At 46.1% G+C, this 15,946-nt stretch overlaps 4 protein-coding genes across 4 annotated transcripts; 2 read left to right on the top strand and 2 right to left on the bottom strand.

Moving 5' to 3' along the window:
- The first annotated feature begins 2,370 nt into the window (after positions 1-2,370).
- Positions 2,371-12,495, top strand: LOC129346044 (histone H3-like). The gene is made up of 2 exons (XM_055003297.1): positions 2,371-2,703; positions 12,172-12,495. The coding sequence occupies exons 1-2, from the start codon at positions 2,371-2,373 to the stop codon at positions 12,493-12,495; spliced, it is 657 nt and encodes a 218-aa protein (XP_054859272.1).
- Positions 8,046-8,473, bottom strand: LOC129346045 (histone H2A type 2-C). The gene has a single exon (XM_055003298.1). The coding sequence runs from the start codon at positions 8,433-8,435 to the stop codon at positions 8,046-8,048; it is 390 nt and encodes a 129-aa protein (XP_054859273.1). The 5' UTR covers positions 8,436-8,473.
- Positions 12,496-13,534: 1,039 nt separating the features above from the next.
- Positions 13,535-14,065, bottom strand: LOC129346134 (histone H2A type 2-B). Its single transcript, XM_055003428.1, has one exon. It carries the CDS (start codon positions 14,030-14,032, stop codon positions 13,643-13,645), a length of 390 nt encoding a protein of 129 aa, XP_054859403.1. The 5' UTR covers positions 14,033-14,065; the 3' UTR covers positions 13,535-13,642.
- Positions 14,066-14,417: 352 nt separating this feature from the next.
- Positions 14,418-14,873, top strand: LOC129346195 (histone H2B 5). The gene has a single exon (XM_055003516.1). The coding sequence runs from the start codon at positions 14,451-14,453 to the stop codon at positions 14,829-14,831; it is 381 nt and encodes a 126-aa protein (XP_054859491.1). The 5' UTR covers positions 14,418-14,450; the 3' UTR covers positions 14,832-14,873.
- Positions 14,874-15,946: the final 1,073 nt, after the last annotated feature.

Genomic DNA, 15,946 nt, shown 5'->3' with positions numbered 1-15,946 from the left:
GAAAAGAGCAAGAGTCCAGTAGCACCTGTAAGACTAACAAAATCAGTGGCAGGGTATGAGCTTCCAAGTGAGCCACAGCTCAAATCTTCAGATCTAAAGAAGTGAGCCATGGCTCAGGAAAGCTCACACCCTACCACTTAATTTTGTTAGTCTTACAGGTGCTACTGGACTCTTGCTTTTTTCCACTGCTACAGACAGACTAACACGGCTATCTCCTCCTCTCTCCTCCTCTATATCTGACCAGTTTCTTCTTGCCCTCCATGCATCTGAGGAAGAGAACTGTGATTCTCGAAAGCTTATGCTACAATAAAATTGGTTAGTCTTAAAGGTGCTACTGGACTCTTTTTGATTTTACGGCTATCTCGATCTACCTGAAAATCCTGTTGGTCTCTAAGGTGCCACTGGACTCAAATCCTAGTCTTCTAGAATATTTTAACACTTGAAAGATAGTCTGCTGACTTTGTATATAAGCTTTTTAAAAAATTTAGTTTCTTAGCGTGGGATTTTCAAACTCCATTCCTCTCCGAAACGCCTGCCCCTTGCGATCAATGAAAGCAAACCAGGCTGGTCTCTCACTCCCAGCCCTTCCGAACAATTCACTCCTGGAAGCGCAGCGGCTGAGGTCATCGGGTGGAGCCTAGACTCATCCCCTGGGGCTGAGGGCTTCCCGAAAGGCTTCTGCCGGAACAGCTGCCTAGGAATGAGGCTGTATCCAGATACGCCTGCTGGGAGAGTTCCTTGTGAGCCGTTCCCTTGTAAACAGGTACAAAGAGTTTTGTGTAGGAGGGGAAAGGGGTGGCTGGTGAGCTCCAAAATCACGAGACAATCTGATTAAGAAGCAGCAGCACAACTCAGCCCTCTAAGGGTCTAATTAGATGCATCTCCTTCCCCCCCCCCTCTCCCGTTTGTAGGAAAACCTCCTTGGCCGAAATAAAGAATCTAATGGTCAACTCCAGCTTAATAGTGCACACATATACATGCGACAGTCTGAAATAAGATATCTAATACTTTACATGGGCGGGCGCTTAGAGCGCTCTGATTTCAAACAATAAGGCAGAGGGGAGAGTGACCTCACAGGTGTATATCCCCCAAAATAGCAACAGTCCAGTAGCACCTATAGGACTAACAAAAATTTGTGATAGGATATCAGCTTTCCTGAGCCACAGCTCTCTTCTTTAGATACGAAGGAGTGGATTTGAAGAAGCGAGCTGTGGCTCACGAAAGCTCATATCCTATCACAATTTTGTTAAGTCTTCTAGGTGTTACTGGACTCTTGCTCTTTTCTACTGCTACAGGCAGACGAATACAGCAACCTCTCTTGATCTATTCCCAAAAATATTTTCAGGTGCAGTCTTGGGCTGTAATACAGCTCCCTTCTTCAGACACTTGTACCTGTGTACGTTTCTTGGGGGGGTTGATAAATTTCCGCTCCACGCTGCTGAATGTGGTGCCTTCTATGATGAATATTGTAAGTGCGTAGTTGGACTGCATTCAAACAGCTGGATTTGAGTCCAGTGGCACCGTAGAGACCAACAAGGTTTTCAGGGCATGAGCTTTTGAGAGTCAGAGCCCTTCTTCAGATACAGAATGGAGTGAACTTCCCCTATACCCGAAGAAGGGAGCTTTGACTCTGGAAAACTCACACTCTGGAAAATCTTGTTGGTCTCTAAGGGGCCACTGGACTCAATTCCAAAATTAGATGATTAAAAAACAAACAAACAGAATCCTTTAGGAAAGCGTAACGAGTTCAGTAGCCCCTTTAAGACCAACCAACTTTAATGTAGCATAAGCTTTCGAGAACCACAGCTCTCTTCGTCAGATGCATCTGAGGAAGAGAGCTGTGGTTCTGGAAAGCTTATGCTGCAATAAAGCTTGCTAGTTTTAAAGGTGCTATTGGACTCTACTGTTTTGCAACTACAGACTAACACAGCTAACTCCTCTGGATTTAGGAAGGAGGTTAACAAAGAATAAGAAAAAGGGTTATATATTTGCATTCAGACGAATGGGAATAAAAAAAGAATCTATTAAAGAGAGGACTGGAAGACCACCAGAGAAGGGGTGGGGGGAATTCACATCGCCTTTCCCGTCTCTCCAGGAGCTTTAAACCGACTTGGCCTTTCGCCCAGTTGAACAAAGCAGAGCGCCTCGGGAAGGGTATGAATGGGCAGCCCAAAAGGGGCGGGGAAAGGGACCTAGCCTGGTGGCCAATCGTGGACAAGCGCGGGAAATTCGAATTTTGAAAGCGAGACGTCAGCCTTCCCAGCCAATCGGGGGCCGGGGCTCTGGCTATAAATTCTCTGCCTCGGCGGCTCCTTTTCATTCCGCTGCGTTCCTGGGAGAGTTTTCGGTGCTCTGCGTTAAAGAAGCGGAATGGCTCGGACCAAGCAAACGGCTCGCAAGTCCACCGGCGGCAAAGCGCCTCGCAAGCAACTGGCCACCAAAGCTGCCCGCAAAAGCGCGCCCGCCACCGGCGGCGTGAAGAAGCCTCACCGCTACCGCCCGGGCACGGTCGCTTTGCGGGAGATCCGCCGCTACCAGAAATCCACCGAGCTGCTGATCCGCAAGCTGCCCTTCCAGCGGCTGGTGAGGGAGATCGCGCAGGATTTCAAGACCGACCTGCGCTTCCAGAGCTCGGCCGTGATGGCGCTGCAGGAGGCCAGCGAGGCCTACCTGGTGGGGCTCTTCGAGGACACCAACCTGTGCGCCATCCACGCCAAGCGGGTCACCATCATGCCCAAAGACATCCAGCTGGCGCGCCGCATCCGCGGGGAGAGGGCTTGATTTCGCTTCCTCTCTTGGCAACAAAGTAACCCAAAGGCTCTTTTAAGGGCCACCCACAGAGCTCGGGAAAAAGAGCTGTTACATGTTACCACGTTTCCAGGGAAAAGCCAGACCTCTAAGGAAAAGGCACAAAACTCGGGCTGCAATCTTTTTTTTTTTATCCCTGAGATGTATCTTGAAGCTGAAACAAATATAAGAATCTTAAACCAAATTTAACTTACACTGATCTCTTCCTAGACGAGTGCAGGTTTCTTCTGAAACTACAGGTATCGGGGATTCTGGAAAATAGGTTAGCAAATCTCTTGTTGCGTCATTGTTCCTTTGTCTCTTGATAGAGTAGAAATCAGCATATTATTAGGAACTCCCAAAAGCCCTTAAGCAAAGTTGAACATTTGTAGGGAGGGCAAAATTTTGGGGTCTGGAAGCACCTTAAAGGCCAACTAGATTTACAAGGTGTGAGCCGTCGATAGAGCTGCCTTCGGATAAATTTAGCACCTCTAAATGTAAGATCCTTTAAGATTTGGGAAGGGAGGCGATTCTTTTCCAGCAGCAAAGCGTGCAACTTCCCAGAGAGCTGAGCATTTTAGAGGCAGGTACTGTTTTAATCTGAGAATCATGCAGGCAAAGCCAGATAGGATTAACCGGCCTCTGCAGGCTGCGTTTTGGACGAAGCCCCAGAAACTGGGGAGGGGGGGAGGGGCCATTTACTCCTCCGAGTAAGCAGGAAACTGTGGGTTGCCAGGTCCCGGGCAAGTTTTCCTGTAGGCCAAGGAGCTTCCTGATTGGTAGCACCAGGAAGGAACTGCTTTCTGATTGGCGGAAGGCACCGGCAAGAGTTTGAAGCGGGCCTCTCCCGCCTACTAAGAGCATTTCCTGCCTGCGAGGATCTGGCAAACTAATGATTAAGAAATGCAACCAGGTTGCACTTATTTTTTTCGACCTGAGATTCAGCCGGACTGAATAAATTGCAGATGAGGATACAATTGGTTCTTGCGTTGGGAAACTAAAACTCGGCTTGCCAGCCCCCAGGCGGGGCCTTCAGAGCTCCTGAATTACAACTGATCTCCAGGCCACAGAGGTCGGTTCCCCTGGAGACAATGTCTGCTTTGGAGGGTGGACTCTATGGCATTATCCCCTGCTAAGGAATCTCCCCAAACTCTCCCTTTCCAGGCTCCTTCCAAATCTCCTACAGTTTCCCAACCTGGAGCTGGCAACCATAACTAGAACCTGGAACCTTTCTGAATCTATTGGGAATCTTTCTATTATTACACTGGCAGGGTTGGGGGGTCCTCTGCATATGTAGCCAGACAACTGATGCTAGATGTATTCTACATACATCAACTTTCCCGTTTTGATCCTGCTCCTTTAGTACTTTGTAGCCCTTTAAAACGCATCCACAAAAGTGTTCAAGCAAAGCAAGCTACAGAGCTTTTCTTCATCTTGCTTTCCAGTACCTGGCAGCACATTTTAAAAAATAGCCGAGTTGGAGAAGTCCTTCTCCAACCTGACAGTCAGCAGGGACTGCATAATTGCTAATGTATCAACTTCCCTTTTTTGTTCTGTTTTTATTTTTGATACCTGACCCTAGTAACCTCTTGTCCCTGTTGTGCGTTTGGGATTCCTTTTTTTAAAAAAAAAATAATGTACAAGCAACCACTGGAGTTAATGCTCCAAATTTTAGCCACCTTCTTCACCAGTTCAGTCTCTGAGAGAGTCACAGCAGAAATCATTATGAGATTAAACATTCTTTCAAAAACGGTCATGCTTTGCTTTGTTTCAGTACTATTTATATTATTATTATCCAACCCAGTATGACAAAGCTGTACTTGGAAATCTTCTATCCAGTTCCTTAAAAGTCCAGCAACCCAGCCCTCCTTTGCATCCAAGTTTTAGAATAAACCACACATCCGCAAAGCATTTGCAAGAATATTTATCTGTGTGTACCCCCTGTATTGGTTCAATTCATTTCCCTTTGATACTTTGAAGGCAAGGTGGACTAATAATTAACCTCATCTGGGCGGTAGCTGGTTTCAGCGCTTTCTGATATGATCTCTCTCCCACACATCACTTCAACCTACTGGAAGTTTAAATTATTATAGGTGCAAATGGAAGTGCCAAAGGGACACACATTCCAGTAAAGAACCACGCTCCTTATGGGGCCTTTATTGGAATTCCTAGATCTACCTGTAGTCCAAGTCTTTTGGCCCACAGCTTCAATTTAAGGTTGAGACTGGTTGCTTTGGTCAGCCACAGAGAAAGACAGAAGCTGCTAACAGCCTTTCTAACAGGTTCTGTTTAGTCTTAAGTCTTTCCAAGCCTACACTTTCATTCCCTAGGACAAAAAATTCACACCCTCTCTTCCATCGTAGTAACTTTTAAAAAAAACAGTGTGGTGTAGTGTTTAGTGCATTGGGCTGGGATCTAGGACGGGGTGGCCAAACTGCAGCTCAGGAGCCACATGTGGTTCTTGTAGACATAGTGTGGCTCCCGGAGATCTCGGAGTATTGCCATGGCTATACATTTTATTTTAATCTAGTTTATTTCCTTTCCTCCCTTCTTTTCATGTCCTTCCCTCCCCTTTCCTTTTTTCCTTCCTTCTTTCTTTCCATGTCTTCCATATTTTCAATAAAAATGTCAGCATTGCCAGGTCTGATTCAGAAAATATCTGGGGACTTGGGGATGTGTGTGTGTGAAGCCTAGCAAGGATGTGACGTCACTTTGGTGATTTCATTTCCAAGTCAAAAGTCAGGTGATCGCTCTTCCCAAGCTCCACCCCTTCCTGTGATGTCACTTTCAGGACACTCCCCCAAACCCACCTCTTCCTCTGAAGTCACTTTAATGCATCCTGTCTTGCAGCTCTCAAACATCTGATATTTATTCTATGTCTCTCTTACATTAAGCAAGTTTGGCCACCCCTGATCTAGGAGATCAAATCTCTACCCTGCCATGAAAACTTGCTGGGTTACTTTGGGCCAGTCATGCTCTCTCAGTCTAACCTACCTCACAGGGTTGTTAGGAAGATAAAATTGAGGCAAGGAGAACGATGCGAGCTGCTTCGGGTTTTCATTACGGACATGCACAGGGTGTAAGTGAAGTTTAAAAATAACTGGGTCTAACTGTGGTGTTCACTGAAACACATGAGTCCAGGCTACAGCAGAGCACAGATGAATAATGTACATTATATTGCAAAGGTTTTCTGAACGTAACCAAATTCTCCAAATGAAAAGAGCCAGCAGAACAGTGCAGAGTTACAGAGTTACACCCTTCTAAGAGCAACATTCAAATCCAATAAGATCTTCAGGTTATAAACTTTGGAAAGTCAGACGCTACCGTGGAAACCTTGTCGGTTTGCTACTGGACCCAAATCTTGCTCTTCTACTGTAGACCAACACTGCAACCTGCCTGAAACCCTTCTAAGAGTTATATCCTTCTAAACCTATTGTTAGCATCAGATAAGAAGGACGAGTAAGCCCTTGAAACATTCCTCCTTGCAACTATTATACATATACAAGCTCTGTGGGATGGATAAGAAACAAAATAGGTGGGCTTTTTAGTGCTTTTTCTCATCACTGGGTTGGGAAGGGTAGACATCAGTTCAAGCTTAAGATGTAACAGGAAACGGGGAAGGAAACCCTTTGAACATGCTCACACACAAACCGTGCAGTTCCTTTAGCTCTCTTTTTTTTGCAGGTTGCTTTGTTTCCAAACAAGAAAAAAAATCTATTAAAGTTGGGACAGAGATTATATGAGCCACTGGATTCTTCCCCATATATAAAAAAGAAGCCACCTGTAACCATCACCATGCGACATAGTAGAGAGTCCAGTAGCACCTTTAAAACTAACCAACTTTTTTGTAGCATAAGCTTTTGAGAACCACAGCTCTCTTTGTCAGATACATGCATCTGACGAAGAGAGCTGTGGTTCTCGAAAGCTTATGCCACAATAAAGTGGGTTAGTCTTAAAGGCGCTACTGGACTTTTTACTATTTTGCAGCTACAGACTAACACGGCTAATGCCTCTGGATCTATCTCCATGCCAGTTTCTGAAGAAATTCTTTCCTCTTTGCAATCAGAAGCCTCTCCACTTAACTTTCCTATTTGGAAAGTTAACTTTGAGAAGCAAGATTGAAGTCCAGTAGCACCTTAAAGACCACTAAGATTGCCAGGGTATAAGGTTTCAAGAGTCCAATTCCTTTTGTTAGGTACCAAACCAATAGAGCTACACTCTGGAAACTTTTGAGATGCAATTTCCGTTGCTGGGGCCATGGGGCTTGAAATAGGCTTGCAAAGGTTTCATTAGGAATAAACACAACTGTACAACTTTTCTCCTACGTTCTTGGTAATACATTGCTATATGAGCGAGCTGACTCATGAAAGCTTTTGCTGGAATTTTGTTTTTTAGTTTTCCAGATGCCACTGGACTTGTTTTACCCAGAACACTGCCTTAATAATACCAAGAGACCTGTAGCACCTCTAAGACTAACAAAATTTATTTTAGGGTATGAGCTTTCATGAGACACAGCTCACTTCTTCAGATACAGAAGTGAGCTGTTTCACAAAAGTGCATACCCTACAATAAATTTTGTTAGTTTTAGAGGTACTACTGGTCTCTTGCTCTTTTCTACTAATACACACTAACAGGGCTACCCATCTTGACCTAGTAACATTACCAATGAGGGATGCAGAACACGAAATTCCAAGATCATACTACTTCTAAGGCCTATCTCCTCACCTAAACAATACTTACAGAACCAGAATTTCATGACCATCATTTGTAGCAGTACTGGTGGAACACAAAATGAAAACTTCTAAATCCAGTAATCTACTTTTTAGTCACTCTTTGTTATAGCAAAGATGAAGGAAATATGCAGTTTCTAGCAAATCTCTCTAGACTTTTGGTGCAATTTCCCACTAGACTGAAGGACATGCAAAGAAAACTATCAGTTCTTGCTAAGTAAATGAAGAGTCCAGTAGCACTTGTATAACTTTAGTATAAGCTTTCAAGAACTACAGCTCTCTTGCATCTGCCAAAGAGAGCTGTGGTTCTCAAAAGCTTATGCTACAATAGAGTTGGTTCAGTCTTAAAGGCGTTACTGGGCTCTACTATTCTGCAACCACAAAGAGGGCTCACTCCTCTGGTGCTAAGTTTACTGTTTAGGAACTATCTGCTAACCTCCAACAAGAGATCCCCCAGCTCCTTCTCTGAAGGCATGTTGGCTCTGAAAAGAGCCTTTGGGTTCAGTGTAGAGACAGAAGCGGGCGCATTTATTTGCCCTTGGCCTTGTGGCTTTCGGTCTTCTTGGGCAGGAGGACGGCCTGGATGTTGGGCAGGACGCCTCCTTGAGCGATGGTGACTTTGCCCAGGAGTTTGTTGAGCTCCTCGTCGTTGCGGATGGCCAGCTGCAGGTGGCGGGGGATGATGCGGGTCTTCTTGTTGTCGCGGGCGGCGTTGCCCGCCAGCTCGAGGATCTCGGCCGTCAGGTACTCCAGCACGGCGGCCAGGTAGACGGGAGCTCCGGCGCCGACGCGCTCGGCGTAGTTGCCTTTGCGCAAGAGACGGTGGACGCGGCCCACGGGGAACTGCAAGCCGGCGCGGGAGGAGCGCGACTTGGCCTTGGCTCTCGCCTTTCCGCCTTGCTTGCCGCGGCCAGACATTGTGGCGTCACAGACACTAACCAATCGCACCCTCCCAAAAAGAAACAGCTGAAGAAGCGAAGATGAGCTCGCAAGCTTGGAACGGGAGCTTTTATACCTATCCGGCTCCTCAAAGCCGCGCTTCTGATTGGCCGCCTTTGGCATTCGTCTTTTTGCAACCAATGAGCGAATAGAGTCTCCCCGCGCCTCTCTGTCTCCGTCCAATAGGGAAGGGAACCTCACAGTCCCCTGTTTTGCATGTGAGTGGGAACGTCAGGAGGCGCTCGAACCAATAGGAAAATCTCGAGCCGAGCTGCCTTTATTTGCATAGAAGAACCCGAGGGTGCTGTCCGCCCTGGCATTTTCCGTTTCCTGGTTGCGGGGGTGCTTGTTGGAAACTATATGACTATATAGTTTCTTCTGATGATGTCTATTGAATCAAAGTTTGGAGCAGGTACAATCTTATATGGCCAAAGAGGAAGGGGTGCAAAATTTCATGGCCTTTTAACGCCACTGTTAAAATTTTTATATTATCCATTATATACTAATTCATTTCATGCTTGTGATGAAGTGGGCTCTAGACCACAAACCTTACAAGAATGGCAAAAGGACCCTTCAGAACAACTGCAAAGGTGGCAATAGTCTAACTGAGCTAATCAACAGCGTGATAAGAATCCTTTGTGCTTGTAAGCATGGACATCCCAAAACAGTTTAATTTGACAGTATCACAGTAGACTCCCTTTTTATTTTATTTATTTTTATTTACGTCATTTATAGTCTGCCTTTCTCATTGAGACTCAAGGTGGATTACACAGTATGAGGTTAATACATTTCAATACAATACCATAAGGTAAACATATACAAGTTTAAAGACATAGCATTAGCAAGGATCCAAGACATAGTATTAAATACTGGAGCAAAACATAATCAATTCTAGGACTAACATTAGACAGCATGGAGCGCTGGTTGTACATAGGAGTACGTATTTAAATCAGCAGAAAATATATAAGGCAAAAATGTTGATGAAGTCTATGATCCCCAACTTGTTAGTGAAGCACCTGAGACCCCATCCCTACAATGCAGGCCTCCCATTTGAGTAAAAAGCCTTTTTGAATAGTTTGGTTTTGCATCATTTACGGAAAACCAGGAGAGTGGGGGCTCTTCTGACTTCCTCAGGCAGGTCATTCCACAGGTAAGGGGCCACCACAGAGAAAGCCCGTGTATGGGCTGCTGCTGACTTCACCTGTGTGCAGCCTGGCACCTGCAGGAGACCCTGTTCAGATGTGGGAGGCTGCCGTGGAGATGGAATTTTTTTGCCACAGGTTTTCTGGACGGTGTCCTTTTCAATGTCAAATGTATGACTATTTTATCTCTTCCAAAGACACTGACTTCTTTGTCCTATAGAGGCAACAAGAGGGCATTGCTGACAGTCATTCACATGGAATCATGTGCTTTCATGCTCTGGCTGGTATTGTTAAGCTCTGTAATAGTGTTCTAAGTGGACATGGCAATAAAGCAGGCATGTCTTGTGGCACCTTAAACACTGAATTTTATTCCACCATAAACCTTTGTGGATTACAGCCCTTTCAGGAAGACTGCAACAAGGAAATCAGAAGGAGATTGAGACTTGGAAGAGCAGTTGTGAGGGAGCTAGAGAAGATCCTTAAAGATAAAGATACCTCTCTGGGAAACAAGATCAAGATAACCCAAACTATGGTATTCCCATTACGATGTATGGATGTGAAAGTTGGACAGTGAAGAAAGCTGACAGGAAGAAAATGGATTCATTTGAAATGTGGTGCTGGAGGAGGGTTTTGCGGATACCATGGACAGCCAAAAAGACAAATAAGTGGGTACTAGATCAAATCAAGCCTGAATCCTCCCTAGAAGCTAAAATGACAAGACTAAGGGTATCATACTTTGGTCACATCATGAAAAGACAAGATTATCTGGAAAATGCTAGGAAAAGTGGAGGGCAGTAGGAAAAGAGGAATACCTAAAACGAGATGGCTGGACTCAATGAAATAAGCCGCGTCCTCCAGTTTGCAAGATCTGAGCAAGTCAGTTAATGATAGGATGGTTTGGAGGTCTTTCCTTCATAAGGTCCCATAAGTCGGTGGTGACTTGACGGCACAAACCACATACACAATGAGCAGTTATTTACTTTGTAATCAGTTTTAAAAAAAACATAGGAAAGCTAAGGTTCTATTGAATGTAAAAATACATCTCTTATTAAGAATTTTTTTTTCTAATTTTGCTGAGCTACTTAACATCTGTAATGGCTGGGGAGTCCCAAATTTTGCTTAGATTCATGAGTAAGAAGTGGGTATTTGGGTTTATCGGGTTGTGCACTTGTTTTTGAGTCCAGTTTCATTTGCTGCTTCTACATCTTAACGGTCTGTTCTTCATTGTAGCAAGAACGATGGGCTGTAAAGGAAGTAAATAAAATCAGTAACTCTGTTGATGGTGAAGAGCAAGTGTGACATTGTTACCAGCGAGTAGCTGTTGGTAAAGTGAACAAAGATTGGAGAGGCAGCATCATTGTTTAGGATGGACTGAAGTTCATGGATGACAATTTACTTGAAATCTGATTTCCATTTGTACTTATTCCAAGCACCCCAACAGTAATAAATTACCTAGCTTATCAAAATCAAATGCTGCTGATTGGGGAAACAAAATGAACAGAGAAGCTCTGCCTCTTCTCTTTCCATTTACTAAGCCACCAGAGCAAAAAGGCAGTTCCCAGAGCATCAATTGCAAATCCTTGGAGACACCTTTGGGGTTATTTGGCCTTCAAATGAACAAAGCTTGTCTGTTTCACAGGTTGCACTCAGGATTAATTTTTTTTAAAAAAAATTAAATGTAGATGTATTTGTTAATAATGTTAATTCAATTAACACATTAAAATTATACGTAGATGTACTTGTTATTGTTATTGTTTTGGACAGATCTTAGAATGGTTTTGCATGAGCTTTGCTGTATTAGCACTGCTGTCCTAATTGAGAAGTCTTTCCTAATTCTCTACCTCTCCCAACAAAGAATGCCCCGCTTCCCCAAACGCAAGTGCATATACTGCCCATTTCTCTGCCACTTTGCAAGATTATTTTTCCATGTTGGAGTCAGGGAACACCCAGAAACGAATCACGGTAAACTCAAATACCAAATCCAGCCTACAAACCTAACTCAATGCAGCAACGGGATTGATATCTGAAACTAATGAGACCAAAAGAGCAAGTCTTTTTCTTTGTAAGTCCAAGATGAGAGCAAAGCGAAACTGTTGTGAGCTGTGGCTTAGGAAAGCTGACCCCCTACCACTAATTTTGTTAGTCTTGCTCTTTTCTACTAATGCTAACAACAAGATATACCTATTACAATTTGGTAGCAGATGGGGGGGAGGCTGTACTCGGTGTTTTTCAGAGTTCATTTCGCTGTAATTAGGAGCAACCTCGCTAATCTTATCCAGCGTGACCCAAAATTACAGTAGCTGTGCAGGAGTGGGGGAGAGATTTACGTGGAAGGGCGGAGAGAAGGCGCCATCCGAGTCTCTCGGGTAAATTCCGACAAGCGCTTTGCCATTGGTCTGTTTGAAATAGCCTAAACGTTGCATTGGAGAAGCTTCGTCACCTTCGCCCTATGGCGTCATGGAAGAGCGGGCCTCGGTGCTTTCCCCGCCCTCCTGTCAGTTTCCCCTCTGGTCGGACTTCAGGCAATATAAGCTCAAGTTGGCCGGCGCAAAGCACATTTGAGTGGTTTAGAGAACAGCCTGACAATGTCTGGACGTGGCAAAGGAGGAAAGGGCCTTGGCAAAGGGGGCGCTAAGCGCCACCGTAAAGTCTTGCGGGATAACATCCAAGGTATAACGAAGCCGGCTATTCGGCGCCTGGCTCGGCGCGGGGGTGTGAAGCGTATCTCCGGGCTGATCTACGAGGAGACCCGCGGGGTGCTGAAGGTTTTCCTGGAGAACGTCATCCGAGATGCCGTGACCTACACCGAGCACGCCAAGAGGAAGACCGTGACTGCTATGGACGTGGTCTACGCTTTGAAACGCCAGGGCCGCACTCTGTACGGCTTCGGAGGCTAAAACTCTTTCCCCCCTTAATATCTAGTAATAATCCAACGGCCCTTTTAAGGGCCACCCACTACTCCAAGGAAAGAGCTGTTGGTTACTTTTTGGTACAAGTTCTATGCAGTCTTTGAAAGTACTTTCGGTACTAGCGTGAGAGAGTTCTGTTACCTGCAATTTCCAAGTCTTACCAAACTAGTTTGTATGTAAAGAAAGGAAACGTGATCTTTTTGGGAGTACTGGCTACTATTTTATCAATGGAGTCTAGTTTTTTTTCAAATCGATTGAGTATGAAGCTCAGAACACGGCACATACCTGGATGCGCCCAGGTTAAGGATGCTGGTTTTATTCAGCTTTTTAGTCTTGCACGATGGTTTCTTAACTGAGAACTGAATCGGTAGACCCTTATTATTTGTGCCACTCTCATACGTGCCTCTTAAGACATATGCAATAAGCAAGATTCGGAACCAGTGGCCCCTTAAAAAAGCAAATAGATTTCTAGGAGATAGATCAAGGTGGGTAGCCATGTTTGTAGCAGTAGAAAAGAGCGCGTCTAATAGCACCTATAAGACTAACAAAATTTGTGGTAGGGTATGAGCTTTCGTCACTCACAGCTCACTTCAGATCTGAAGTGAGCTGTGAGTCACAAAAGCTCGTACCCTACCACAAATTTAAATCTTATTTCTAGATTTGTAAGGTATGACCTTTCAAGGGCCAATGTTGCCTTCTAAATGTATCCGAAGGAGAGCTTTGATTCTCAAAAGCTCATACCCTAGATGTATGCACGTTTGTAAAATGTTTCCTCCCCCGTGTGCCTCTAACCCCAAACCCAAAACATAATCTGGCCTTCCCCTTCCAGGTGGTATAATGGCCACCGAATAATTTTCTGCCAATTGTCTCACAACAACCCTGCAATGGAGGACGCATGACTCACACCCAGCACTCATTTAATCACATTTCTGACGGCCACGCTCCAATTTGCAGCTGAGAAGTTTTCGGACCCACCCACCCCCGCCACCTTGAGATACTGTTAATTGCCCCAGAGAAACCCCCTTAGTTTAGCGCCCCCACAGACTTCAGCCCTTTCCTTTGAAAGCGTGGGTGGCTCTTAAAAGAGCCTTTTTGTTTCACACGGATGTTTGGTCGGGGGAGAAGCGGCGCTCCTTCATTTGCCTTTCGGCTTGTGGCTCTCGGTCTTCTTGGGCAGCAGCACGGCCTGGATGTTGGGCAGGACTCCCCCCTGGGCGATCGTGACGCCTCCCAGCAGTTTATTCAATTCTTCGTCATTGCGAACCGCCAGCTGCAGGTGGCGGGGGATGATGCGGGTCTTCTTGTTGTCGCGGGCGGCGTTGCCCGCCAGCTCGAGGATCTCGGCCGTCAGGTACTCCAGCACGGCGGCCAGGTAGACGGGAGCTCCGGCGCCCACCCGCTCGGCGTAGTTGCCTTTGCGCAAGAGACGGTGGACGCGGCCCACGGGGAACTGCAGGCCGGCGCGGGAGGAGCGCGACTTGGCCTTAGCGCGGGCTTTGCCCCCTTGCTTGCCACGGCCAGACATGGCGGCACTGACTCAGCTCGACTCGCAACAGCGCTGCACAAAAAATAAAACTGCAATTAACAGAAAAAGCCAAGCTCGGGGCCCTTTTATCCCCTCCTCGCGCAGGGAAGCGCGCTTCCCGATTGGCCGCAGCCTGCAACCAGCCTGTCAGAGCCAATAGCGACGCAAACTGTAAACGGGACCAATCGGAAGCGTCGGCGCAGCAGCCACCCAATAGCAACCCGGAGATTACAGTACTCTTATTTGCATATGCGTGCCCAGGAACGGTGAGATCAAACGAGCCGTGGGCCAATAGGAACGAGGAGCTTTGGATACCCTCATTTGCATAGGGAGACTATAAATAAAGGGGCTGGAGGAGTTCGCTTTTCTCAGAGTTCTTTTTTTTCCTATTGGCGAGCTAGCAAGTGAATCGTGCAGGATGCCCGAGCCAGCCAAGTCGGCCCCGGCCCCGAAGAAGGGCTCGAAGAAAGCGGTGACCAAGACGCAGAAGAAGGGCGACAAGAAGCGCCGCAAGAGCCGCAAGGAGAGCTACTCCATCTACGTGTACAAGGTGCTGAAGCAGGTGCACCCAGACACGGGCATCTCGTCCAAGGCCATGAGCATCATGAACTCCTTCGTCAACGACATCTTCGAGCGCATCGCCGGCGAGGCCTCCCGCCTGGCGCACTACAACAAGCGCTCCACCATCACCTCCCGCGAGATCCAGACGGCCGTGCGCCTCCTGCTGCCCGGCGAGCTGGCCAAGCACGCCGTCTCCGAGGGCACCAAGGCCGTCACCAAGTACACCAGCTCCAAGTGAGCCCCGCCGGGCGCTTCGAACCCAAAGGCTCTTTTCAGAGCCACCCACCTCCTCAACAAAAAGGCTGCGATCACAAATACTTTCCAACGCCTTTGCAAACGGGGCGAGGAGTTTGCTTGGGCTGCTCTGCTGCCCGCTCTCTAGTTGCCTTTTTGCTGCTCCTAAAATGTTGCAGTCGAACCAACAGCATATAATTTTCCTTACTGCATCTGAATTGTCCATAAACTCCTTGGTCCCAGTAGTATTTCTTTTATACTCCGATTTGACTCTGAAATGAAACGGTTTCAGCACAGAAAGCGACACTCTTTTGCCGGAGGTGTGATTCTCCAAAGTAAAGCCTGACATGACTTTTTATTCTGAGGGTTTCAAAATAAAAACGGCAAAGATGGGGGCTGGGGGGTAGCTGCCTTTAGGTTAGTAATAAGTTAAGCACTTCAAACCCAGACGGTTTCAACTGGGGAATCTTAACATCTGTCAACACTTCAGTTTTAAGAACTGATGGGACTTAGAGCCTCTCATGTATGTTTATTTAGAAGTGTCTGACAGCTTTGAAGTACTCCTAAAGCTTTTGGCCATGAATTTAGGACTTGTCAGAGTCATTAAAGACAAGGTCCAGGCTGGCCAAATATCCCACCGGCTAGCCAATTCACACACCATAATTGGCGGGTGCGACTGGTACGGCAATGAGCTTTGGGCATGCAGACATCAAAGCTTTGGGGTCAGATTCTCTGATCTGTCATTGCACTCCATGAAAGGACAGCCTTGCAAACTGGAAAAATAAAATGTGACTTAATGTTCAATAGACATTCTACTAAATCGATAACCTCTGTGTAGGGGTAGGGGCGGACTAGATAATGCCTGTATTTGGGGAAAAGACAGTTTCTAGGAAAACTGTTCTGTCAGCAGACAGCAGTATTTTGTAAGCTTCTCCAACGCTTCCCTTCATTGCCACCTAGTGATGGTCAAGTGAATACACCATTAAATTTGGCTGCATTTGTAGCTCTTGTAAGAGATCAAAGTTTGGTTTTCTCTGCACTGTATCCTTTGCCTTATATCACACTTGACCTGACTGTCAAGTCAGTTTAGCGTAGTGGTTAAAAGTGCGGGACTCTTAA

Source organism: Eublepharis macularius, chromosome 19 (assembly GCF_028583425.1).
Source record: "Eublepharis macularius isolate TG4126 chromosome 19, MPM_Emac_v1.0, whole genome shotgun sequence".
In the NCBI taxonomy this organism is placed as follows: domain Eukaryota; kingdom Metazoa; phylum Chordata; class Lepidosauria; order Squamata; family Eublepharidae; genus Eublepharis; species Eublepharis macularius.
The sequence above is the reverse complement of the archived record's forward strand: the minus strand, read 5'-3'. Positions and strand labels throughout refer to the sequence as shown.